The following is a 25,979-nucleotide window of genomic DNA, read 5'->3' on the forward strand; positions in this document are numbered from 1 at the left end:
GTTAAATATTTGCTTTAACAAAAATGCATAGGAAGAGCAGAGGTCAACAGTCTCTGGTGGATGTAAGAAGTCCTTTATGCCACTGATTTAGACTGGCCACTAACCCTTATCAGCATGAGTGCCAGCATCGCTTTTAATCCCACCGGACCTCAAGGAGTCTTGGATGGTGAAAAGCCAGGCTGCGTCACTATGATTAAGTCAAGCGTAAGTTTTAGGGAAGTAGCTTGGCCTAGTGTGCCTATGCTTCGGTTTCCTTATCTGTAAAATGTGGATTAAGACTGTGAGCCTCATGTGGGGTAGGGACGGCGTCCAACCTGAGAAGCAATGTGACCTAGTAGATAGAGCACGGGCCTGGGAGTCGGAAGGACCTGGGTTCTAATCTAATCCCGACTCTGCCATTTGTTTGCTGTGTGACCTTGGACAAGTTACTTAACTTCTCTGCGCCACCGTTACCTCATCTTTAAAATGGGAATTAAGACTGTAAGCCCAATGTGGGACAGGGACTGTGTCCAACCCGATTAGCTGCCATCTACCCCAGCACTTAGTACAGTGCCTGGCACATAGTACAGTGCCTGGCACATAGTAAGCGTTTAACACATACCATTAAAACAAACGAACAAAAAAACCTGATTAGCTTGTACCTACCCCAGATCTTAGTACAGTGCCTGGCACATAGTAAGTGCTTAACAAATACCATTAATGCTAATAAAAAAGCACAAGTCTGAGAGTCAGGAGACTGGGTTCTAATCCCAGCTCTGCCATGTGCCTGCTGCATGACCTAGGGCAAGTCACTTAACTTTTCTGTGCCTCATTTTCCTCATCTGCAAAATGGGGATGAAATACTTATTTTTTTCCTCTCTGTCTCTTAGATTGTGAGTCCTATGTGGAACAAAGACTGTCCAACCTGATTACCTGTATCTTCCTCGGTGCCTAGTATAGTGCCTACCACATAGTAAGTGCTTAATACAATCATTATTATTATTATTCTATGGAAAATTTATACTGAGTTGGACCCATGACACAATTGGCTCTTGAAAACTTCATCTTAAGTCAAAACACTGTAATGCTAAACCAATTTTCCCATAGGAACACTGTTATGAATGGAGGATGAGTTTCTGAACCAAAGTTAGGTACCCTATTTTTTTCCAGAAGTACCCAGAAAATATATACTTAATCTGTTATAGTTAAGTAATATAGTTCTATTAAACTATTTATATTGAGTCAGAGGAGTTTTGCAATAAGCTAACCGACTTTTACTTCATGAGAAGTAAAATGTATGTGTCAATCCTCCCTGACAACTCTGATTGGACACCTCACCCCTTCCCTCACACACACACACACATACACACACCACCCCCCTGGCTTCCACCACTCAGCTCCTCCATCACCATTTAAATTTTCTTCTCCCCTAATCATGGCTTTTAAAATTATTTCCCCATTTTTCCACAGCTCCTGAGGGCCCCAGCTCATACTGTCTGCCAGTAGCGAGTGGCATAGAGGAGGCTAATGGGGTAAAGTTGACACCGATGTGTTTTAAGCTGAAATGAGGTGTAAATTTAGAAATGTGCCATTCATCTTAACCCGATTTATCTTAATTCAAGGACTTTCTGTAATTCTGGGTGGGAAATCTCAAGGACAGTGAGACTGCTTTCTTTCTTCTTACTCCATGTTGCTTGGGGCCTCCATCAAGCAGATTAGGATGACCAATCAGAGAAAAAGTCCCAAAGCATCCTATATCTTCTAGCAAAGAGCAGGACATGAAATCTGAATCTCTTATCAAGTGAAAGTCAAGGAGACCATCTTATATTCAGAGCTGGCAGAGAAGATGATGATGATGGTATTTGTTTAGCGCTTACTATGTGCCAAGTACTGTTCTAAGCGCTGGGGTAGATACAAGGTAATCAGGTTGTCCCACGTGGGGCTCACAGTCTTAATCCCCATTTTACAGATGAGGTAATGAGGCACAGAGAAGTTAAATGGCTTGTCCAAAGTCACACAGCTGATAAGTGGTGCGAGTGGGATTAGAACCCACGACCTCTGACTCCCAAACCCGGGCCCTTTCCTCTCCCATGGACCAGACGGGAAAAGATGCATCTGATATTTGCATGTATTTTTTTCAAAAGTGAAAATAGAAAAGCTTAAAAGAACTAATTTATCAATCTGAGATAAAAAAAAAAAATCTAAAACCTGGATGCCTGAAAGCATTTCATTATCCATCTAAAAGAGTTTCAAAGAGAAAGAGAGCTATGTATCTGCCTTTCAAAATCTAAGGTATGTGAACATCTAAGGTATGTGATCTTGGTAAACATAATGATCAATCAATTGTATTCATTGAGTCAATTGTATTCATTGAGCACTTATTGTGTGCAGCACACTGTACTGAGTGCTTGGGAGAGTACAATACAACAGAGTTGGTAGGCAGATTCCCTGCCCACAGTGAGTTTATAGGCTAGAGGGGGAGACAGACATTAATATAAATAAATGAATTACAGATATGTACGTAAGTGCTGTGAGGCTGAGGAGTGGAAAAAGGGGTGCAGAGCAAGTGCAAAGGTGACACAGAAAGGAGTGGGGTATGGAGGCCAAATGGGGCATGATGAGTTGCGAAAATTGGATGGGGTCCAGGGATCGGAGGTCTCCGTGGGAGAACAGTAGAGGTTTTCGGGGAGGAGGTGTGCGGGAGAGGAGGCAAGTGAGGAGGTTGTGGTCAGAGAGAGGGATTTCAGAGTTGGTGAGGGCAGATAGTGCAGTGGTTAGAAATGATGAGATGAAGTGTGTGTCCAAGTTGATGAGTGGGCGAGGTGGGATGGAGCAGGCGGTCAGCGGAGTTGAGGAGCAATAGAAGGCAGTCAGCAGCAGGGCAGCAGGGTCATCAGAACATTTATATGGATATTGAAGTCCTTAAGGATCAAAGTGAGCATGGAGAAAATGAGAAGGAATGTAAGAAAGGGAATCAAAATGGTTAAATAAGTTGGTGGTGGGACCTAGGGAGTGGTAGATGACCGTTATTGGAATGTGGAGTGGGTGGTAGAGGTGGATGATTGGGGCTTCAAAGGAAGGGAAAGATTTGTTGCTGAATTGTACTTTCCCAGCACTTAGTACAGTGCTCTGCACACAGTAAGCGCTCAATACATATGATTGAATGAACAAAAGGGAAGGGGGAGGAGGGATGGTGCGAAAGTGACATTTGGGCTCGAGAAGGAAGCTGACACTTCTTCCTTTCCCACTGAGTCTGGGGAAGTGGGAGAAGATGAGGTCCCCTCTGGAGAGAGCAGCAGGGGAGACCGTGTTGTCTGGAGAGAGCCAGGTTTCAGTGATGATGAGACGTTCCCCAAGGATCAGTGTAGGGTTGGAGAAAGACAGAAGGAATGGGAGAAAGGCATCAAAATGGTTCAAAATGTTGGAGGTGGGGCCTGGAGAGGCAGCAGATGACTGTGACGGGTTCCTGGAGTGGGTGGTCGAGGCGGATGACGTGGGCTTCAAAGGAAGGGAAAAAGAGGGACGAAAGCGGTAGAGTGGTGTGAAAGTGGCATTGGGGAGCAGAAAGGAAGCCGATAATATACAGTCATAACTTTTTATAATGCTCTTTTAACGTTTGCTAGAGAAACAGCATGGCATAGTGGATAGAGTACAGCCCCGGGAGTCACAAGGACATGGGTTCTAATTCTGCCTCCGCCACTTGTTTGCTGTGCGACTCTGGGCAAGTCACTTAACTTCACTGTGCCTCAGTTACTTCATCTGTAAAATGGGGATTGAGACTGTGAGCCCCACGAGGGACAGGGACTGTGTCCAACCCGATTTACTTGTATCCACCTCAGTTCTTAATACAGTGCCTGGCACATAGCATCATTATTATTGAATTTTAGTGACAGCTTTTCTGACAGCCCACTCTTCACGCTGAAATGATGCTGAAAAGTGGATCTTTTAAGCCTTTCGCTTCCCCTCTAGAAGCATTTTGGCTGACAAATAGAATGATAACCCATTTTAATTTAACATAGATACTGACAGATCTACTTAGCATGGAGAACGGGCAACTCTAGTCTGTTAGCACAAGGTGACTTTGGGCTGAATATTACATAAATGATAACATTTTCAAAATAAATAAATGTGCCTGCAGTAATGGAGCCCAAGGTGCAAAAAGACAAAATTTGGGAGCATCAGAGGTAAGTCCTTAAAAGCTTTGCTTTCTCCATTTGGAGAATAAACTCCCTATAGCTCATGTATATTTGGGTTGTTTTTCCCTTCTCTGGGGCAAAAGTCAGTTACCACAGTTCAGTACTGTTTCAAATGTTTATTCCACTAATGTTTCTGTTACAAAAGAATTATTTTTTGTTCTAAAAAACCTTAAGCGCTCACTAAATATGAGTTTGATTTTAGCTACCTCCCCGTTCTGTGCCAAGAGTTACGAAACAAGAGAACCGACCTAGATTTTAATCAGTAGCTTCAAGAAGTTGATCACGGAACCAGTGTAGAATTCTGGGTAGTCGATTCTTCTAATTGAGAAAAGTGCAGGAACATTTATCACTAGATTAGGGATGGCATTTGGAGATTCATTTTTAAAACTAAAATTTCTTTGTCTTCATCTGACCTTCTCATCTTTTTCTGATAGCAGTGGATTTTGTTACGTACAGGCAAGATATGGTCAGGTTTCCATTAACTAAGCACTCCTATATTCAGATACAGGATTTTGTGCGGCTGCTTGTAGCTAATCTATTTTCCAATGTTGCCAAGCTTCAGCTGCTGTTTAAAAATCACCAATTTGATCTTTGCAGTTGATGGTCACGACAAGCCAACTGTCAAGCATTTTGCTCACTTTGCTGCTGCCAGAGAGCTTTTTTGTTTGAATTATTCAGACAGTTGCCTCAATACTGTTTTGTATCGGCAATGGAGACTTTTGAGACAAAAGCTAAGGGACTTTGGATAGGTGATTTGGCAAAGGTGGTTAAATTCACACTGGTGTTATCCACCCCAAATTCTAAGTTTACTGTCTCGAATATAATATTTTACTCTGATTAAATTACCAATCAGCCCTATGTGCCAGGTTTTCATTTGGAGTGCAGGGGTGGAAAAGATCAAGGATTTTAGGGGAGATCAAGGACTAGTTCAAACATATTAAAAAGCAGTGATAAAAATGCAGTATAGTTGCACAATTAGCCATGTAAATATGTACTAATAATGAAGTATTTTGAAATGTAATTTTTGTGTACATATGCATAGTACTTAATTTAGAAAGGTGAAAGGTCAGGACTATTTCTTTGAGGTATGGCCTTGAATGGAGCAGTGAGGAGCCTGAAGACTATTTCTTCCCAGTAGCCAGGCACTGCTGCTTTTCTTGTTATAGAATCTGTAGTAATGATTTGTCTAGTTGTTTCCAGTGTGTCTGTCACACCTGCCCCACTTTTAGAATATGGTCCCTCTGTGAACCCAGGACTAGTATCTGAATTAATATCTTTGTACCTTCTCCCAGAAGTTAGAACAGGCTCCTCTAGCCCTAGCACCCCACTGCTTTGGTTTTTATTTTGTGTATTTCTCTGCTTTGTTTTAATGTTTCACCATTCCTACTTTGAATCTTCAGGTCCTTCTCCCCACTTATATTCTTAGCTTGCGAGCCCCCACGAGGACAGGAACCGTCTGATTCCTGCTTGCGTATTCTCTCCAGCACTCAGTACCGTGCTCTGCACACAGTAAGCGCTTAATACTTTTACCACTATTACTATCATATAAAGAGTAACGCCAAACGTGCTATCAGTTATTTTATTGTTCTCATTTATGCTGATTCATTCACATTGTTGATCTTATACTTAAAAAAAGTGTACAAGAATAGTTTGGGATTTAGCTGACCTCCCTTCTCCCCTCTCTCTTCCCCCCATCCCCAAAAACAAAATTGGGGGTCAGGGGAATCAGACATGGAGCCACTTAATTTTACATTAATTTCCTGTGAACATGATTAAACATGAAATCCTTGAGTGCACTTGATAACAGTCATATAAATAACAAGAGAAATGGATACATTTCCTATGTTCGGATTGAGAAGTGACATGCTTCCTTAATAGCTGTAACTACAGCACAAGAAGTGCTGTACAGTTATCTTCATAGGGTTTGTACATCATGCACCAGCTAGGTCGCTTTCACCTACAATTCGACCCAACACGGGGTGGCTTTTTAAAACAAGGCAAGAGTTTCATATGCTCACAAAACACTTGGGAGACGTTTCCTAGAAGTTTGCATAACTATAGTTTGATTATGAAGTTGGCACTTCAGTAATTGCTTGTACAAAGTCAGTTTCCTTTACTGCGAACATATCCATCATTCTGGGTCAAGTCGTGGCAAAACAGGGAGAATGAGATTTCCAAATGCAGAGTCTTGAGTTATGAAGTATCCTGATGAATGTGCATGTGCATGCTGGAAAAAAGCAAACAGCAAAAAGCGGGGTGGTCTGTTAGCAGTCCTAACGTCTCAACAGTTCAGGGTTATTCTTACTGGCTTCTGAGGAGCGGATGAAACAAATGTACTTAAACTCATCCTGGGGCTGCTTATTTTGGCAATGAAACGAGAGAGTCAGCAGCAAAACAAGGCCACAGTGTGGGACTTAAAAACTTGCCCAGGATACCTATCTAATCGTCCTCGCAATCTATGATAACTGCCAGGCACTAAATGAGTCACACAAATGAAATGTTTTCTCTCTTAGAATTGGGTGTCGTCTCAGCACAGATCTAACAGTTCCATCTACTGGCCAACTTGGAGAGCCCCTGCTTCTGTCTTTTCCCCAGGCTGTTGGAAATGAATTAGGAAGGAGCAAATCTGGCTCAGAGCTCAGGTGTGAAGAGGCCCCAGTGGGTAGGGGGAAACCATCCCCCCACCATCCCCCAGCATCTACACCCCGCCTCCCCCACATACACACCCCATTCACACCCACTCTTACATCCTATTATAGAATAAAAGGGAAGGGGGAAAAATGCAAACCAGAAGGACACGGTAAAAGAGTAGAGCCCAGAGAACACTAATTTGGCTTTAAATGCAAGCATCCCTTGTGAAATGATATCATTCTGTTCTCAATTTTTAATCAAGCATGAATGGAATTTTCCACAAATGCTTCTTAGCAAGCAGAAGAAAGGATTTATATGCTTTCATTAGCCAGCCAAATGTATACAAAATATCTACTACAGATGGTTAAAAAGTCACCCTGGAACTCTCGGAGCAACTTTATCCTCTGTTGCCCTCCTCTGCCCCACCAAAATAACTAGAAAAATAGATTTTTGAGCTGTGGCCTACCAGACAGAGGCTTGTCTGGAGGTCAGAGGGAACCCATTAGGTAAGATTCAAACATGAAATTAAAAGCCTAGAATATTTCTTACATAGAAGATAATAAACCAGATGTAATAAATTATTGTTCAAGTCATGGGGTAAGAAATTAGCATTCATCTGCTGCAAAATAGTCTGTTGCTATAGTTTGAAATTAAAAAAAAGAGACACCCCTAAACACAATCAAGTAGTAGCATAATATCCAGGGCTGTAATCCAACCAACAAAATTGCCAGGATACTCACTGCTAAACTTGTCAATTCTATCTGAAATGGAGTCCTTCCGTTCAACTTTTTTTAAAATTTGGGGCACAAGTGACTTTATAAATACAGCAACACTCAGGTCTCGTAATGAAATCAATCATAACGATTTCATCTACACAGTGCCAGACATTTGCATTACAGCCATTTCAGTTCCAAACATCCATTGGGCATAACTGAACATCAATGGAACCATTACAATTATGTATGGAACAATTTTATTGATATTGTACCATAGTGATTCAAAAGGGTTTTGCTTCCTGAGAAACTGGTGAGGGGAGGGATGAGACCAGGAGAGTAGAAACCACACACATTCTTCAGGGCAGTAAAAGAAGGTAAGATGGTAAAGGGAAGGGGAAAAAAACCCTAAATTCTGCAAATGAGAGGCTGCAGCACTCACCTGTAACGCAGCCTTTTGCTGAGCTGCAATATGCTGCTGCTCCGCATGATCACGAAAATCCTTATTAAGAGAGGGTCTGGTGGAGAGCGCAATGCTGTAACAGAAAACATCTTAGTATCTGGCTGCTTTGAAGGTACAGAACTGATTATTCCTGGTCCACACTGAGTATACACTGTATGCTTTTAGTGGATACACCACAGACTTTCTGGGGCAAGCACTCCCCTCCACCCCCAAGAAAACCACATACAATTTGCTGGGTTTTCAAACTCTAGAACAATAACCCAATTAATATAGAAAGATACCACCATACTAAGCTGTCAGGCTCCAGTAGGAGGACTTCATGTTGTTTGGAGTCCAAGAAAATTACTGTTACCCATATTTGAAACATTTATCATTCTACAATAGCAATCTCTGTTCAGCAGGCTACAAGTGGCAGGTTCATTGACATGTGAATTCTCACCAACCTCTTTCCATTTTTGACAGAAAAATAGATGAGAACATTAAACACTAGAACCTTTCTCCCCCACTACTGGAGAGCCAACATTTGGAAAATATCTAGGTTAAAAAGAGATCTTGTATCACTGCATTCTTACTTTCCTTTTTTTTGGTCTTTGAAAACCTGTGGATTGAGAAGACTATTTATCTACAGGTTTCTTAAAATGAGTATCTTGCTTATGCTTTGAAAGACTCCAGAAACTCTCAGAACTAACACACAGATTTTAATTTTTTATCAACAGGCAGTACCCAAATTAAGTGTTCAATACCTGGCTCCAGGATGATTTGTTGAAGACTGGTTTTGCATAAGTAATTTTCTTTTCTCTTTGTCTAGTTCTGCCAAGATGGCAACTCTATTTTTATTCTGAAAACCTAAGGAGAACGAGAACCACTTTAGAGCCCTGTTTGATAACTGTGGACCAACTATAATGTTAGGGGTAATTATTTACCCAATACAACCAATGTGCAAAGCTTTATTTTTCCAGAAAATGCATTGCCTGGGTAATCTTTTCTCCCATTCTATACTAGAAGAAAACTTTCTATCAACAATGGACTTCCACAACACACACAACTACGTATACATACACACACACAGTGTAACTGCAGTACCATCTCTCCCAGAGCTATTTATAAAGTTTCTAAATCATAAACAATAATTTGATTTTTGAAATCTTGAAGATCTAAGGGGTTCCAGATCCACCCCCAGGATAGTCAATCTTAGCAATGATGATATCCTGAGTTTTTCTGTAAGTTCTTGGGACCACTCTCAAGTTGAGAAGGACCTTGATTGTCGAAACTCAATTCCAGCAATGTCCAGAGGCAAGACACAAGCATGATCTGTTTAAGGTTTTTGTCAGATGTTATTATTCACGACTGGCTCATGAAACTTTTGAGGGCAAGTCAATGTAGGTGCTGCTATTAAAAACAAACAAACTTGATAATGGCATGCTCAAATAAAAATACAGTTAAAAGAACCACAAGGCAATTCCCTCCCTCCCCCCTGCCCCGCCCCACCCCCAATTATACTTTACACGGCTTGGACCCATACACATAGTATTTTGATCACTTTGGGGATTCACAACTGTGAAGTACAGAATATGGAGAAAAGAAGTGATTAAAAGGACAGGAAAAGGCTAAAGGAAATGGAAACAGTAAATCTGGAAGAGAGAAAAGTTGAAGACTTCAAAATTTGGGGCTCAACCACATCATTATTTTAGGAATCAAAGAAGTAATTAAGTCTCATGGTAAATACTGGAATGATCAGAGGCTTCCATGAGTCAAAAAAAAAGGACTCTCAGGAGTTACTTATACTTACATATTTGTTCAAAAATGACCTCCTTTGGGATAGATCATGGCAAGTAATAAGCAGAATATCTCAATATTTTCACATTTTCCAGAAATGCCTTTACCTCAATGCTAATCATTGCATTTTCAAAATCTCATTTTAAATGTTCATAACAATGCTTGTTGAATGTAATTAGATAGAAAGACAGTGAAGAAACATTATATCCCATCTTCAGGATCCAACTCCCTCCAAACTAAAATACTTCCACTGTCATCGACCCAAGTTGCTGCAATCAGGAAAAGCAACAGTAGGGAGGCAAGCACCACTACTTTTTGTTTAATCTTAAAAAAAAAAAAGTCAACCTTTAAGTGACCAGTTTCATAAGACATACCTTTCACCCACATTTCATAACAGAAACCCAGATATGATACTTTGGCCATATCTGTAGAAGCCAGATATAACCCTTAAATATAATTTTACTTTAAAAATTTCCAACTTTTGTTCAGATCTGTCCAGGGCAAACCTGAAATGGGAGCAGCAAAGAACCAAGGCACCAGCACCCCTTAACAGCCAGCTTTCAGTTGGGTGGACTCCTTAGCCACCTGAGAGGAATACACAAGGGCAAAATCTCCTAGAAGAAATGTCCATCCCTGTGACCTCAATCTAGCTCTTACTGAGCTGAACTGCAAACCAGAAGTATAGAATATCAAATTCCCCTAATATTAATTAATGATTCAGACATCATTAATATCATTAAGTTGTAGGGCTCCTTAAAATATTTTCTTTCCCGAGGTTAGTTTATCCTACGCATTACCACCTTGAGGGTTGTACTGGGTGGGTTTATGCATGTGCTACATATATACATATACATGCATATATTCAAACTTGCTCTGCAGTAGTCAAAAGACAGTTCGTAATATAATTCTCATAAAATGCACCCGACATACTTCAAAGATAGCTATACTGTGCTGGATCCTGGTTTCAGAAAGGTCACATGTGAATATTCAAGGATTAGTAAGACAGAAAAAATATAATAGAATGCAGTAGACTCCACTTTACATTGATAGTATATGAACAAAATTTATATTTACTTCTACATCTAGGCTGATGGTGTCTCTTGGGAAAAGGTTTAGGCATTTCAATAGTTTCAGTGATTTAAAGAAACAGAAAGACAAGAATATGGTATTTTCAATTGCAGTCCAAACCCCTGAAATGGCTTCTAGATTCAAGTATGATTAGCAAAATATCACATTGGTAAGTACTGAAGTGTTCTACAATGCTAATTTCTCCCGAGATTAATTTACTTGAGAAAAGGAAATCTCAGGAGACAGTCAGTAAAGTGATTACACGTGCAAGGGATTATATCTTCAAGCACACCAAGAATGGAAAAAAAACATTAGGAAGATGATAAATTAATTTGTTTGAAAATTAATAAAATTCTGAGGAGCTTTTTAAAAAAATTACCCAATTCTTATCAAATTCTGCAAAGATGTACTTAATAGGAAAATGACATTTACATCTTTGCCAGTGTACTTATATCAAACCTAGCTGTTCACCTATCTGGCTCAGAGCTCTTGCAAAAAGATCAGTGAATAAACCACAAAACACAAAATATAAGCAAATTATTACATGTTCTGCTTTACCATTATTGTCCAGTTCTATATATTTTAATGCCAAGTCTTAGTGATACAGAGACACGTTAAAAACTATACTTTAATTGGATGGAAATGCAGAGAAACAGATTTTAAAATTAAATAACTGTAGATATTAAAGAATACAACAGCTTTTGCTCCAATCTCAAGGAAATCCTAGCTAAAACATTTAGAAACAAACAATACTTTGGGGCTAAAAAAAATGAACATTTTAAAAAATACAGAGAAACTTAAAATGAAGATGGAAAATAGGTAGTATGAAGATAGGTAAAAGGAATTTGGGTTATTTAGCTTGAAAAAGAAAAAGCTGAGGAGTGACAACTTTCTCGGTAAATGAAGGATCGTGCCTACTTTCCGCGACTGTACTCTTCTAATCATCACGTGCACAAGAGCTTGATATATAGCAATGATGGACTGATAATGAAGAGGATGCTGAGCAGTTTGAACTATATGTCTACAGAAGACTGAAATGGGTTTAAAATTGAGGCAGGAGAATGTTTGGATATAAGGAAGAACTTGATTCAGAAGGTAATAAAACATTGGAAGAGTTTTTTAAAGGGAGGTAATGGAGTCTCCATTCCGGAAATCAAGAATAGATAACCGAAGGGTTTAGTCAGTCATCTGCCTGGAGCCAAGAGGCAGGAATAGAAGACCTTTTCAGCATTGTGATTCTTTAAATTTTATATTTCCTAAAAAGCTATATGTTCTTCTTCAATGAACTAGGTTAAACATTGAACTTTTTAGGACATCAACTGGAAGAAGAGAAAGCAATCTTCAGGGCAGGAGCATTAATCTCACCAGAATTTCTTCAATTCACATTCAATTCCCTCTCCCGATGAGTAACCCAACTGCTTCCGTGAGGGACTTCATATGAATTTGTAAAATTATATTTTTCTACAAATACAGAAAGGAAAAGGAAACCTGATTTGTTCCTCATTATTTACTGGTCAGGAAGAAAGTCCCAGAGTATTCTACATTATGCTTAGCCCATTCCTGAAAGCCACATTAAATGTTTTGTGGTATTTTTTTTTTACATTACATTAAAAATATTTAATGTAGCTTTCTTGGCCACCTTTAAATATTACCCACATGCTGCATAGTACAAGTAAATGTCATGACTCTGCCAAGTTGTTCTTCCTTTAATGAGGGAAAAAAATGGAAAGCCAAAGGAAAGCTAATACTAGGAAAAAAAAAAAAAAGGAAAGATATGGACAAGTCCTTCTGGGTGAAGAATGAAGAATATAACAAACCTCAGGAACAATTATATAGTAAATTTTATGTTTCTATGGTCAAAGGACCAGAATTTGAAGTTTCTTAAAAATTTAAGCTATAGTAAATCGTATTTTTACACCTTTTTTTTTTTTTTGCAGAGCTGCACTTTCAACTGTGCTCCTAACAGAACCAGGTAACTCTTCACTTGGTCACATGATAAATGGCTCACAAAGTGTTCTGATCTAAAAAAAACCTTGAGTTTTCCTTCATTTCTAATCATTCATTCAGGAATGAGTTTCAAAGTATTTCCCCTGCCCTGAACATCAGAGTAAAAGTCATCACCACCATCAAATGAATAAAGTTGGGTTGCAATGTCAAAGTTTTTAAAAAGAGACTTTGCCTAGGGTATTTTATGACCTAGGCGAGCAATAATTTTCCCCATTTTTCAATCTTAATTATATCTGCTTAGTTTCATAGCCTTAGTAATACAATATGTAACCAATATACATATTCCCTTGGCCCTGAATTATTGAGACAACACATTAAATATTAATCCAGCTATTACAGCTTTAAGATTTAACACACACATATACATACACACACACCACACACAACTAATAATTCATTCATTGGTTTACTGACCCAGAGTCTTCCAGGGAGTATCATATATCCACCAATGTCTCGAGTGCTAGATTTTTCATTTGGTTCTCCGATTTAGCTGAAAGACATGTAAAAACCCATGTATCCAGGCAGCTCCCTATTAACAATGGGTCACAGTCTCATCCATTAGATTGTAAGTTCCTTATCTTTTGCTTCTATCCAGTGTTCCAAGAGCCTAGTCCAATGCTCTGCACACAGTAGGCACTCAGTAAATACAGTTGATGACACCGATGATCCCTATAAACCTCTGGCAAAGTTTACATGGAGAGTTATAATACGGAGGGCTTCAATTTTAGATACAGTAAAACCCTCAAGATTGTTTTTTCTGGATAGCTTCTGAAAACTCATTACCAGGGAAGCGCAGAGAGAATGGCACAATTTCAGAGGTAGAAGTCGACTGAATTTTTAAGGGAACGCTATATTTATATGAACCTCTTTTTTTTTAAAAAAAAGGCATTTATTAAACGCTTACTTTGGGCCAGGCACTGTTCTAAGGACCGGGGAAGATACAAGGAAGTTGGGTTGGGCACAATCCATATTCCACATGGGGCTCCCAGTCTTAATCCCCATTTTATAGATGAGGTAACTGAGGCACAAAGAAGTTAAGTGATTTGCCCAAGGTCACACAGCTGACAACTGGCGGAGCCAGGATTAGAACCCAGATCCTTCTGACTCCAAGGCCCATGCTCTAACCACCAGGCAACACTGCTTCTCAAACCTCTACAAAACCTCTTACGTGGGTTTGCTCTACATTTAAATTTGAAAATGAGGGGCAGTGTGACCTAGTGGATAGAACACAGGCTTGAGAGTCAGAAGGATTTGGCTTCTAATCCTGGCTCCAACTACTGGTCTGTGTGACTGGGGGCAGGTCACTTAACTTTTGGGCCTCAGTTACCTCATCTAAAAAATGGGGATATAGGCCTGTGAGCCTCATGTGGGACAGGGACTGTGTCCAACCTGACTTGTACCTTCCCCAGTGCTTAGAACAGTGTCTGGCACATAGTAGGCACTTAAACACCATTTAAAAATGTCATTTTTGAAGGAAACGATTTTCATTTTCCTTAATAGGTGTCCAACAGTTGATCTGCTTCATCTAGTTATAAATAGCTCAAAACTAAACTAATGGATCTGACCCTTCTCCTCTGCATATTTGGTGAAAATCAACTCACTTTTTAGATATAGTATAAACAGGGACTCTGAAAGCTGATATTTTTGGGGAGATAATATGAACTAACCAATTGCTGGATTCTGAATATTATCAGTATTTTCTTGCCAAATTCAGAGGTTTAAGGTGCACAGATTGGACAAAAACAATTCATCCTAGGAAAAGTCTGTTTGGGAGCAAATTTAGTCTATGACTGGAGGGTTTACTCCAAAAGTAACATCTCAACAATGAAACCATTACAGTTATACTCACCAAGGGGGATTTAAAAAAAATCATGTTTATAAAAAACTTTCATAATCGCTTTCAAAATGAAACATTTCTTTTTGTTCCTAATAACTTTGGTGTGTTCAAGACAGACAAAGCTGCAAATGTATTGCTGAATACAAAATGGGAATCACTTGACATTTACACAACATCTAAATATTCTGTGAAACCACTAGGATAAAGTGCCAGGCACTAATAAAAGTTTCATTTTAAAAATTGTAAGTTTACTTGCTCACCATTATAAAACCAAATTAGTTTTCATTGATAGAAACATTCAATATCGTTGCTCTCCCCTCCCACCCATTTTCCTGTTTGGAATTAAAAAAAAAATACCTTACACACTAAATTACATATGTAATTTTAGTGTGTAAGATTTTAAGTTGATTTTAAATCCAAACATTTTAAGTTGATATTAACTCTTCATCCTAATAGCCACATAATTTTAGAAAACTTTTAACCTTCAAATTAAATATTAGTGAACATATACTAAAGAAATTTTTCTTTACAAATTGATATAACCCCTTTAAAAATGGCTGTAATGCTACAGGAACATTCTTCCACCCAGAAGGAATAAGACTCCAAATGATAAACCCTCCCTGCTTTCACTTTAGAAATGGCAATAACCAGTGCAGTTCTATGGACATGGAAAACTGACATCAAGGGTTTTTCACACTTTTTTAAGAACAGAAATCCCAGCAAGAAGTGGTCTAGACGAGGCAGGAGCCGGGATTGCACCCCATGGGTACTTGAACCCTAGTTGAAAACCTCTGCTGTAAACCACTAGGCAATGAAAACAGAATTTTTCTTTCTCCTCTGAGTCGGCTTTACCTTTTGACATTACTGCAAAAGAACTCATTTTAAAGGACAGATATTCTACTGAAGTTGTCTTTCGATTAGACGTCCGACTGTAGTTCTGCCTTTACGGAGACTGTGAACTCATTGTGGGCAGGGATTGTCTCTCTGTATTGCTGTATTGTACTTTCCCAAATGCTTAGTACAGTGCTCTGCACACAGGAAGCACTCAGTAAATACAATAATGAATGAATAAATTCTCATTGACCTTTTGACAGAAGCAGAGGTGGTAAAGCTCTGTATCTTGGCCAGATTCCTACTTGGAAATTATAGTCTCTTACCTAAAATCCTCTTCAGCTCTGTTTCACCTTCCCAAAATGGGAGGGCAGGAAAAGTGAGGTGATGAGACAAAAGCTTTAGTCACCATTGCCAAATTTTTGATATAGGCACGTACATTTTCCACCTATCTTCTGAGCCCAAATTAATTCTACATCAGAAGGACAAACATAAGCAAAGTGAATTCAACACATAACATATATCCTCCATTAATTTGCTGACCAGGCAAATATTTAATGTCATTTTTATAGAGAGTCTGTTTGTATCAGAAATTTAAGATCACCGACAACAGCATTTGAGTACTTTGTGCAAAGCACAATGCAAAAATTTACAAAGTTAATATACAATCATCGGAATTCCTGAAACAGCCTCACAAAAATCATGACATGGTTTATTTTTGGGGGGGAGGTGGGGAGGGAAGGGAGTAGCATGAAAAGCAAACACTCTGCATGGAAAAAAAATAACTGCTTATTTTACCACCATTTTTAAGATTATGGCAGCAAAACTCAAAATGAAATGCCAAAACAAAAAAGCATAGATGGAGTTTCAGGCATAACAAGGAACATCATAAAGAAGTACTTCATTACTGAAAAAAGTAATTTGGTAACAGAACCTAATTTATCATACATTAATGAGCACTAAAAAATGAGTACTGCACTTAGTCACTGTAAATCAAATCCTGAGATGAACATTTTCTTCATAAAAAGCGAACCTTGGGTCCAGTATTTAGAGCATTTTGACATACAACAGATCCAGAAACTGTCCATTTTCCCAGATCGAACCTAAGGAGCTAATTCTTTCAAAATTACTTCTTGCTGAGAATGCCTTGAGAATTTGAGGCAAAGAAGAAATGGGTTTAAACTCCAAGGAAACAGATGATTAAGAGATGAAAATTCACAATTTGTAGTCAGGGCTTAAACAGACTCCTCATTTAAGTTGCATTCACTCTAAGTGATTCTCCAGTTCAGAGGAAGAAGGTTATGCCTGGAAAGGGAAAGTCAATATCTGCAATATGGCCTATCCTTGACCCAAAAACAGGTGGACATAGTGACAGCCAAGGCTGTGAATCCTAGACACACAGGCTAGGGTCAGGTGAGCTGGGCATGTGCTGAGTTTTCTGAGTGAATGAAAGCATTGCTGTCCTCAGAATGCCTGGTCTGAAGAGTAAACTGACACCATCCCTACGACCCCAGCTTTCATCGGCTACTGTACCTACACACCCACCAGCCATCCTCCCCTCACAAAGTCTTTTACCCACCCCAGCCCTCAAAATCCTCAAAAGTCACTTTACCTTGCCTGACACATTTTAGTTCAGCTTTCCAGATACTACAAAAATCTGTTATTTTCCTGCTTATGTTTTTCTTTCAATCACAATGTAAATAAAAACCCCAGTGATAAACATCCTCTATTATGCATTGTATCAGTGATTTACCCGATTTATTACATTTCCTGCTCTTGAGCTTGCCCAAATCCATGCCCTCTTGGGTTTTGCCCCAGTGCTACACTCTCTGTGAGTTTGATTAAAATGGTAAAAGGAAAGAAACTTTCTCCCTGTTAGGAGTATGTTAGTACTGTACTCATTAATCACGTCTAAGTGAGGAAGGTGTATTTTGGGGAATTTTTTTCCCCCCAAATCTGTGGGCAAAAATCCAAATGATACTTACCCCCCTCCCTCTAGACTGTAAGCGGGTTATGGGCAGGGAATGTGTTTATTGTTGTATTCTACTCTCCCAAACGCTTAGTACAGTGCTCTGCACAAAGTAAGTGGTCAATAAATATGAGTGAATGAATGTAGGATTAAAATTTTCAGAGCTTTATATCAATAATCCAGTCTCAAGGCCCATTTCAGAAATCCTATATCATGCCTGACTGCATTTCAGGGTTTTCCTCACCCCCCACCTCCCCCAAACACCCTCCCCCATCACCATTTTCCCCCTGAAGGCTACCCCCAAAGTCTAAGGAAGCTAATAGGAGATGGGGGGAAGGAGAAGAGAGACAGAAAAAGAGTACAACTGCCAAAACCCTTGAGCAGCAGTTGTCAATCAGGCAGTCTCCCAGTCAAAAGAAAGTATACATAAAGACATCATCTCACAAAAAAAAAAATACTGTCTGCACTAGCCGAACCTAATGCTTTTGAGTCCAAACATGCTGAATTGTGACAAACAATAATAGTACCAAACCTCGCTACCGTTACCTGGCTAACAAATGAAATAGGATAGGACGTTAAGGTGTGTGTGGACTGTGGATAGTTTTTTGAACCTGTCATTACGCTGAAGACAGCCATTAATCAATGCATAATATTCTGATTATGAATCTAAATCATATGTAGCTTTTATCTGTCACTAAATATTATAAACATTTTACACTCTGCACATTCGGGGCAAAGGAGCTGAGTAGGGGATACGCAGGCGTAACTGACAGGAGGTGGGGAGGGAGGAGACACACGCACATACACACACACACTGAATATCTTATGGGTGTCAACTAAGAGGAAAAATAATGACCATAATAATAATAATAATAATAATAATAATAATAATAATGGCATTTGTTAAGTACTTACCATGTCCTAAGGAGTGCAATATATCCAGGATCATCAAACCCCCTGTCCCACAAGGGGCTCACAATCAAAGAGGAAGGGAGAACAGTTATTTATTCTCTACTTTACAGATGAGGAAACTGAGGCACAGGGCAGTTACATGACTTGCCCATGGTTAGAGAGGAGGCAGGTGACAGAGCCAGGATTATGACTTGGGTCCACTGACTCCCAGTCCCATGGTCTTTCCACTAGACTTATCTCAACTTTTGGCAATTTGATATAAATTGAGCTAAATTGCTTTTCTGAAGTACTTTAGGCAAGCGATTTGAAAAATCACTTGAGATGTGGAACTCTGTGCCCACAAGTCAGTGCAAGGTCCACACAAGATTGGCAGAGAAACAGACATTGATGAAATGTGACTGACATTACTAGTTTTCCCTACAGAAAACCCACAGAGACCTGTCTCTGAACCTTGGGACTTCCTAAAGTTTGGAAGTCACTAAATATACACCAACACACGGAGAAGTAATGGATCATCTTTTCTAAAGCATTCTGGGAGAGTTAAGGCTCCTGTTCTTAGCAAATTTAATTATTGCAGATCTAAGAATGTGCATTATTCGCATAGCTCCAGAATGACAGTAGAAATATTATGAAACTCAGGAGTGAAATATTAATATATGTCAAGACAATTATGGCAATAAATAATAATTGCACATCAGAATATATTTCTTTTGGAAATGTCACCTTTGACAAGTCAATTCAAAATAATTTTAAAATCTCATTTCACATGAAACATCGATACCAAACAAATATACCTTCAGCCACCAAAATAACATTTTCATGCATTAATTTTCTGTCAGTTTAAAAATGAGAAGGAATAAACAGTGTACAACCTAAATATGTCTTACTTTCAAAAGAAATTCCATCAACTTTTTAGATAAGTGAATTAGTTTTTTTGTCTATTTTACAATTTTTATGCCAACTGTAGCAATTTTAAAGATATATTCAAAACAGCTAAATTATTTGTCTTTAATAGTCAAAATGATTGTTTTTTTCAAATACGTGTTGTCTTTTGGGGAAATGTGGTTTTTTTTTGGTCTGGTTAATCTCCAAAAATCCCTTGGCTGTTCAATTGCAGTCTACCTTTCTTATTCTAAAATAACAGTATTATAGAAGGGCTGCATTTTTATTATGAGGCATAACTAAAATAACCAATACAACATTACAGCTTCCCTCATTTCAGAAGACATTTTCCATTCCAATGATTGCCACCCAGTTTGTCCCACTGGTCAGCTCCTTTGGACTGCTGAAAAGTAACATATCAGCGTGTACCTGGGAAACCCTACAAACGACCAAAGATCTTCACTGCCAACAGGTAGCAAACTGCCACTACAGAATTCTGTTACCTAGGCAGCAAACTATACAACAATAAGGCTCGGAGGGAGAAAACTGATTTAAGGAGATGAACATATCATTTGAGAGATGATTGTGGTATTTATTAAGCACTTACTATGTTCCAAGCATCGTACTAAGTGTCAGGGTAGATACAAGGTAATCAGGTTAGAGAACAATAATAATAATGATTATTATTATTGTATTTGTTAAGCACTTACTATGTGCCTGGCACTATACTAAGCATTGGGGTGGATACAACCAAATTGGGTTACACACAGTCGCTGTCCCACGTGGGGCTCACAGTTCCAATCCCCATTACAGATGGGGTAACTAAGGCACAGAGAAGTAAAGTGAGGTGTCCAAGGTCACACAGCAGACAAGTGGCAGAGCCAGGATTAGAACCCACGACCTTCTGACTCCCAAGCCCCTGCTCTATCCACTACGCCATGCTGCTTCAATCCCCATTTTATAGATGAGGAATCGGAGGCTGAGAGAAGTTGCACGACTTGCCCAAAGTCACACAGCAGACCAGTAGCAGAGCCGGGATTAGAATGCAGCTCCCTTGACTTCAAGGCCTGTGCTGTGCTCTTTCCACTATCAGATAATGTAGTGAAGGCATTATATCAGGTTAGATAATATGCTAAATCTGAAGAGTTATAGTGCTTTCCAACCTTCTCTAAGGCTGCAACAACTTGACCATGCCCAGACCCTACAGCCAGTTCCATGAGAAATTCTACCACTATCACTTATTAATCTATCAATCAACGGTATTTACTGGATGCTTACAGGGTGCACAGCACTGTACTAAGTGGTCGGGAAAGTACGATACAACAGAGTTACGGGCTGTCCTCAACATCAAAAGCAAGACAGGCTAGTGACTGAGTCCTGGGAGAAAGTCAATGGTAGGAGATGTGGGAAATGACATTTCTAGAAGGCCTTTTCATTCATTCAATTGTATTTATTGAGCGCTGTGTGCAGAGCACTGTACTAAGTGCTTGGGAAAGTACAATACAACAATAAACAGTGACATTCCCTGCCCACAGTGAGTTTAGTCGGGGGTGGGGGGGAGGGGAGACAGGCATCAATACAAATTAATAAAATTACAGATATACACATAAGTGCTGTGGGGCTGAGAGGGGGGAAGAGCAAAGTGAGCAAGTCAGGGTGATGCCAAAGGGAATGGGAGATGAGGAAAAGTGGGGCTTAGTCTGGAAAGGCCTCTCGGAGGAGAGGTGCCTTCAATAAGGCTTTGAAAGGGAGGTGGGGAGAAAGTAATGTCTGTCTGATTTGAGGAGGGGTGTTGCGGGCCAGAGGCAGGACACAGGCTAGGGATCGGCGACGAGAAAGGCGAGATCAAGGCACGGTGAGAAGGTTAGCAGTCGGGGAGCAAAATGTGAGGGCTGGGTTGGAAAAGGAGAGAAGCATGGTGAGGCAGGAGCGGGTAAGATGATGGAGTGCTTTAAAGCCAATGGTGAGGAGTTTTTGTTTGATATGGAGGTGGATGGGAAGCCACTGGAGTTTTTTGAGGAGCGGGGTGACATGTCCTGTTAATCTCCCCATCTTATACCCCTCCACAACTGCCACTCAGTTCTTTTGTGCCAACTAATTTAAGTACTAATAGGTTTTGACCAACTCTCTGCAGCCACATGAGTCCTTCCATCCTTTCTCAGAACTCCAGGACACCATAGTTACCATGAACCCCAGCTCCAGCCAGGGAAGGACTCCTCCATTGGAATGTTGAGTAGGTCAGTGGCATAGCAACAGCTGTGACTTCTCTGACTGGTGGTCTGAGCTTTGTGGAGTTTAGAATCTTGTTGCTCCTTTCAAGTTTGTTATTCCTTAAGTTTTTTCTATCTTTGTTCACCTTGACACCCCCCACCCCCAACCCTCTCTATCTTAGATAGTGAGCCCCTCGAGGGGCAGGGACCATGTCTATATCTCATGCGTTTATTTCCCAACACTTAATACAGTGCTTTGGACATAGGAAGTGCTAAATACTACTACCATGTACATCTTATATACGCTACCACTTCCTCCTATCTGTAACTTCTTTCATGTGTCTGTCTTCCCAGATAGATTATGAACTCCTTGAAGGTAGGGATCATGCATACTAATTTCTGTTGCCACCTTCCAAGAGCTTTTATAATGCCCAAGTGCACAAGGTGCTCACTAAATGCTACTGATTGACTGACTAAAGCTGTGGTCACTTCAATACAGCTGCTCTGGGTGGAACATGAGGTGAACAGATGAAGGTACGATGCAGTAAAACAAAACTGCAGACACTAGAGTGCCTCAGTTGAAAATGAGGCACATCTGCAGCTGACCACAGCAGCCTGGCCCGCTGTAATAAAGGAGGACGTGGTTCGTTTCGAGCAGAAACTTTGAGTCGATTGTAATACCAGGAAGGAGAAGAAAAAACAGCATCAGGCACTTCACACCACAAATACAAGAGCACATCACAGGACAACTTTGTATATGCGTGACGTGGTTGGGCCTGCACTGACCTATCCTCGCCCCTTTCCCCCCATACGTACTAATAGGTGACCACCATCAGTGACATCTTTTGAGTACTAAGAAAACTGTGTAAACTCCTTGAGGACTTACAACTCTAATGTGTTGTACTGTACTTTCCCAAGCACTCAGTAAAGTCCCGGGCACACGCTAAGCAGTTAATAAATATCACTGATTAATATCCCTCTCCATATTGACCCAACTTCTTTCCATGCCCAACACAAGGACTCCAGATTCCATCTTTCTCCCCAAATTCTAATTTCATGCCTTAATCACCAACACTGATAAAGACTACCAACAATTCATCTCTATCACTCAAATTTCCTCCTTCCCTCGAAATCCTATAATCTAAGGAAGACTAAATTATTCCCCTGACAATCATCTGTTTTCAGAACTCTAGGTTCAAGTAAAGGTTTTGGTATAACAGAAGAAAGACATGTTTAAAATTAAGAGTAAAGGAGGGATGAGATTAGTTTAGGGTGTGAGCTCCTTGTGAGTAGAGAGACTGGGTCCAACCTGATTACCTCAACACTTAATACAATGCTTGGTAGATAATATGTGCTAAACAAATACCCTTTTTTTTTAATACAAGGGATTTGAAGCCTATTAATATTAATACCTTCCCTTGAAAAAGTATTTCTAATCCTTTTTTTAACTAGTCTGGATATAAATGTTCTATCCAGTAAATACCAGATACTACATTAAAATATAAACTAAAAGGCATTTTAATGCACCAGTTGGTCATTTCTTTCACTACAACATCTTTACAGGAATTCCAATTTGCAATCATTTAAAGGATGCATTCTCTAGCCCTGAGCTGAAGCTGGCACATGGCTGCAGGTATCAACACAGATGTCTTTGTGACAGTGGATCACCCCACCACAATGTCTGTGTTGGGGGGTGGGGGGAAGACTAATCTCTTTAGTCACAAAAGGGACTTTTCCTCTTTGGCCAAAATGTTACCAGCCACTGCTCTAAAGGAAACAGCCCTGGATTGGGGGCTGAGAGACTTAACAGTCTTGGCTTCACGATAAGCCAATACAAACACCTTTGACTTTGTGTTTTCCCCTGCAAAGTGGGGATCCTAGTAAACTCATTTCTTCCAGAGCAGGTGTTTCCTCTGCAGAGTTTGGATAGAATGCTGTTAGGGTATTGGGCAAGTACATCCAACAACGTGTGTCTGCCTGGCTAGAGTGTGATGAGTTGCCAGAAGAAACAGTAGGGCGCCTGCAATTGGCACTGGCCAAGGAACACAATGCTACAGTGTGAGGTTTTTTGTTTTGGTTTTTTTTTTCAAATGCAGGGCTCATCAGGGACTAACCCCTATAACATAGAACAGAGAGTATCTGCTCCTGCAACATGAGTTAGAATAGGGCTGAGATTGACAAATCTGAATACAATTTAAGATGAAAAATTTGAATATGCACTATGGAATATCAAAATTGGAATTTAGCCAGACACTGGTCCTGTGCAAAATGGAATAGGATTTTCGACGTTTTCACCGGTTAAATCAAGTCCTGCTGTTTAATGAAGGAGCATAATCCTAGGGGGATTCCAAATTGCCAAAAGGGTTTGGTTCAGTACTCAGACCCGGGGTATAACAAGGTGAACTGCTCTTTGTATCCCAAACCCACAAACTACTTTTTCCTGACTGTTTTACCCAAGAATACTTTACAATTCCAAAAATCAGATTAATCAGGAGACTCCCTTATTAGCAGTCTTTATAAAGGGAAAAAAATGTATGGGCTGTTAGAAAAGCTCATTGTGGGCAAGGAACGTGTCTGCTGACTCAGTTGTACTGTACTCTTCAAAGTGCCTAGTACAGCACTCTGTGCACAGCAAACACTCAATAAATACCATCGATGATAAAAAAGTAAGCAACTAAAATGAAAAGTTACAAGTCACAAATTAGAACTGGATACAAACCAAAAAGATATTTTCAGGACTTCTATCAAAATAAGGCATAGACTCCCCCTGCTGGCTCAACATCTACAGCTCATAAAACATTTCCACCAAGATACAAATAACTAGAGAATATTTTCAACAAGTGCTGTTGAATTCATTAGCAACCAAGGATTTGTTTCTCTAGAGCAGACAATGTGCCCATCAAATGCCTCTCTGAATTTTTTCCAAAGAAAAGCAAAACTGAAACCACACTACTACGAAACTACTTGTTTTGTTTTGTCGGCCGTCTCCCTCTTCTAGACTGTGAGCCCATTGTTGGGTAGGGATTGTCTCTGTTACTGAATTGTACTCTCCAAGTGCTTAGTACATTGCTCTGCACACAGTAAGCACTCAATAAATATGATTAAATGAATGAATTCAGGCTCACTCTTGCCCCAGGCCATGAGCTGATAACTGGTATTCTAAATCAAGAATTAATCCCTGGGTCCTAAACTGCCCTGGACTATGTGGGAAACTGGCTATTTCCCCTATGTGTCAGGGTGTGGGAGGGGGTCGGAGGTCCTACACTATGCCTGCCTGCAGCACTAGGACATTTTCCTTGGCCTGAACTGTCCGAATATGGTGTAATCTTGAGGTCCTTGGCCTTCCACACTCTTCCAGGAATGTGTTTCCCAGCTAAAGTGCCCTGAGATTACTCAGTTAATTGCCACCATCAACCCTGGACTTAAAGTTACAGTTCCCCAGAGGCACAGGAGTCAAGTGGGGTTCTGTTTTCTAGGCCCTGCTCTACCCTGGGAACAACAGGCTGTGCCTGGAGGCATTTTGGAGGGTGGTCCTAATCTCTCCCTTGGTAATGTGGTCCCAACAGGAGCCCAGAACACGAGACCCCTCCTTACTTTAAATAACATGGGAACGTGTCCACTAACTGTTATATCGTACTCTCCCAAGCATTTGGTGCAGTACACTGCACAGAGGGAACGTTCAATAAATATGAGTAGTTAATTGCTTATGTAAATGGAGTTTTGGGTTTGGTTTGTTAAGCACTTACTGTGTACAAGGTACTGTGCTAAGCACTGGGATAGATACAAGATAATCAGGTTGGACACAATCTATGTCTCACATGGGGCTCCACAGTTCAATTCCCCATTTTAAAGATGAGGCAACTCAGGCACAGAGAAGTGAAGTGACTTGCCCAAGATCGCACAGCAGAGCAGTGGGGCTGGGATTAGAACACAGGTCCTTCTCACTCTGTGGCCCTTGGCTCTTTCCACTAGGCCAGACTGCTTCTCAAGTATTAAGTACAATCATAAACCTAAACCTCAATCAACATGTTACAGGCTTACAACAGATAACCCGGCTACATCAATGGGAGAAAGTTCAAATCCAGAAATTATATGCCCAATTTATCCCAGATTTCTGTACCACTCCTGGCACTAGAATCCAAGTTCATAAACCCTTCCAGGGTATTTGTGGGTCCATGGGCTTTAGCTGGATCACCCTTTGCTTCCTTCTCTTCACGGCTTCCCTCAGTTCCTCCAAAGCAGAAGTCCTTAGTGGTTCACCACCTATCCATCAATGATATTTATTGAGTGCTTGCTATGTGCAGAGTACTGTATTAAGTGCTAATGGCAATAGTCCCACAGTGCAGCCCTCCCTAGCCAGGTCTCCAAATGCATTTCTCAGAGTTTGAAAATCTTTTTATTTTATCCACTTTGCTCAGATACCTAGAAAACTGTAGAATTATAATAAAGAGGTGGCTGGGGGGATGACAAGAGTTAACTGCTACTTCTGAAACCAGTTAATACAG

The 25,979-nt window shown here is 40.1% G+C and overlaps 1 protein-coding gene across 12 annotated transcripts in view; it reads right to left on the bottom strand.

Annotated features, from left to right (window-relative positions):
• Positions 1 to 25,979, bottom strand: part of LOC114807630 (INTS3 and NABP interacting protein) — an 86,783-nt gene that overhangs the window by 49,582 nt on the left and 11,222 nt on the right. For 4 of the 12 annotated variants that reach the window (XM_029053929.2, XM_029053927.2, XM_029053930.2 and 1 more), the window contains 5 exons: positions 15,828 to 15,973; positions 13,248 to 13,323; positions 8,726 to 8,828; positions 7,962 to 8,055; positions 5,741 to 6,402 (listed from right to left, as the gene is read on the bottom strand). In XM_029053929.2, coding sequence (XP_028909762.1) covers positions 6,307 to 6,402; positions 7,962 to 8,055; positions 8,726 to 8,763 — 228 coding nt within the window. In that variant the 5' untranslated portion in view covers positions 8,764 to 8,828; positions 13,248 to 13,323; positions 15,828 to 15,973 and the 3' untranslated portion in view covers positions 5,741 to 6,306. Of the gene's footprint in view, positions 1 to 5,740; positions 6,403 to 7,961; positions 8,056 to 8,725; positions 8,829 to 12,191; positions 12,288 to 13,247; positions 13,324 to 15,827; positions 15,974 to 25,979 lie in introns of those variants that run through there. The other 8 variants (XR_003755682.1, XM_039910614.1, XM_029053932.1 and 5 more) reach the window with 4 other exon arrangements.

This window comes from Ornithorhynchus anatinus, chromosome X3, assembly GCF_004115215.2.
Source record: "Ornithorhynchus anatinus isolate Pmale09 chromosome X3, mOrnAna1.pri.v4, whole genome shotgun sequence".
Classification (NCBI taxonomy): domain Eukaryota; kingdom Metazoa; phylum Chordata; class Mammalia; order Monotremata; family Ornithorhynchidae; genus Ornithorhynchus; species Ornithorhynchus anatinus.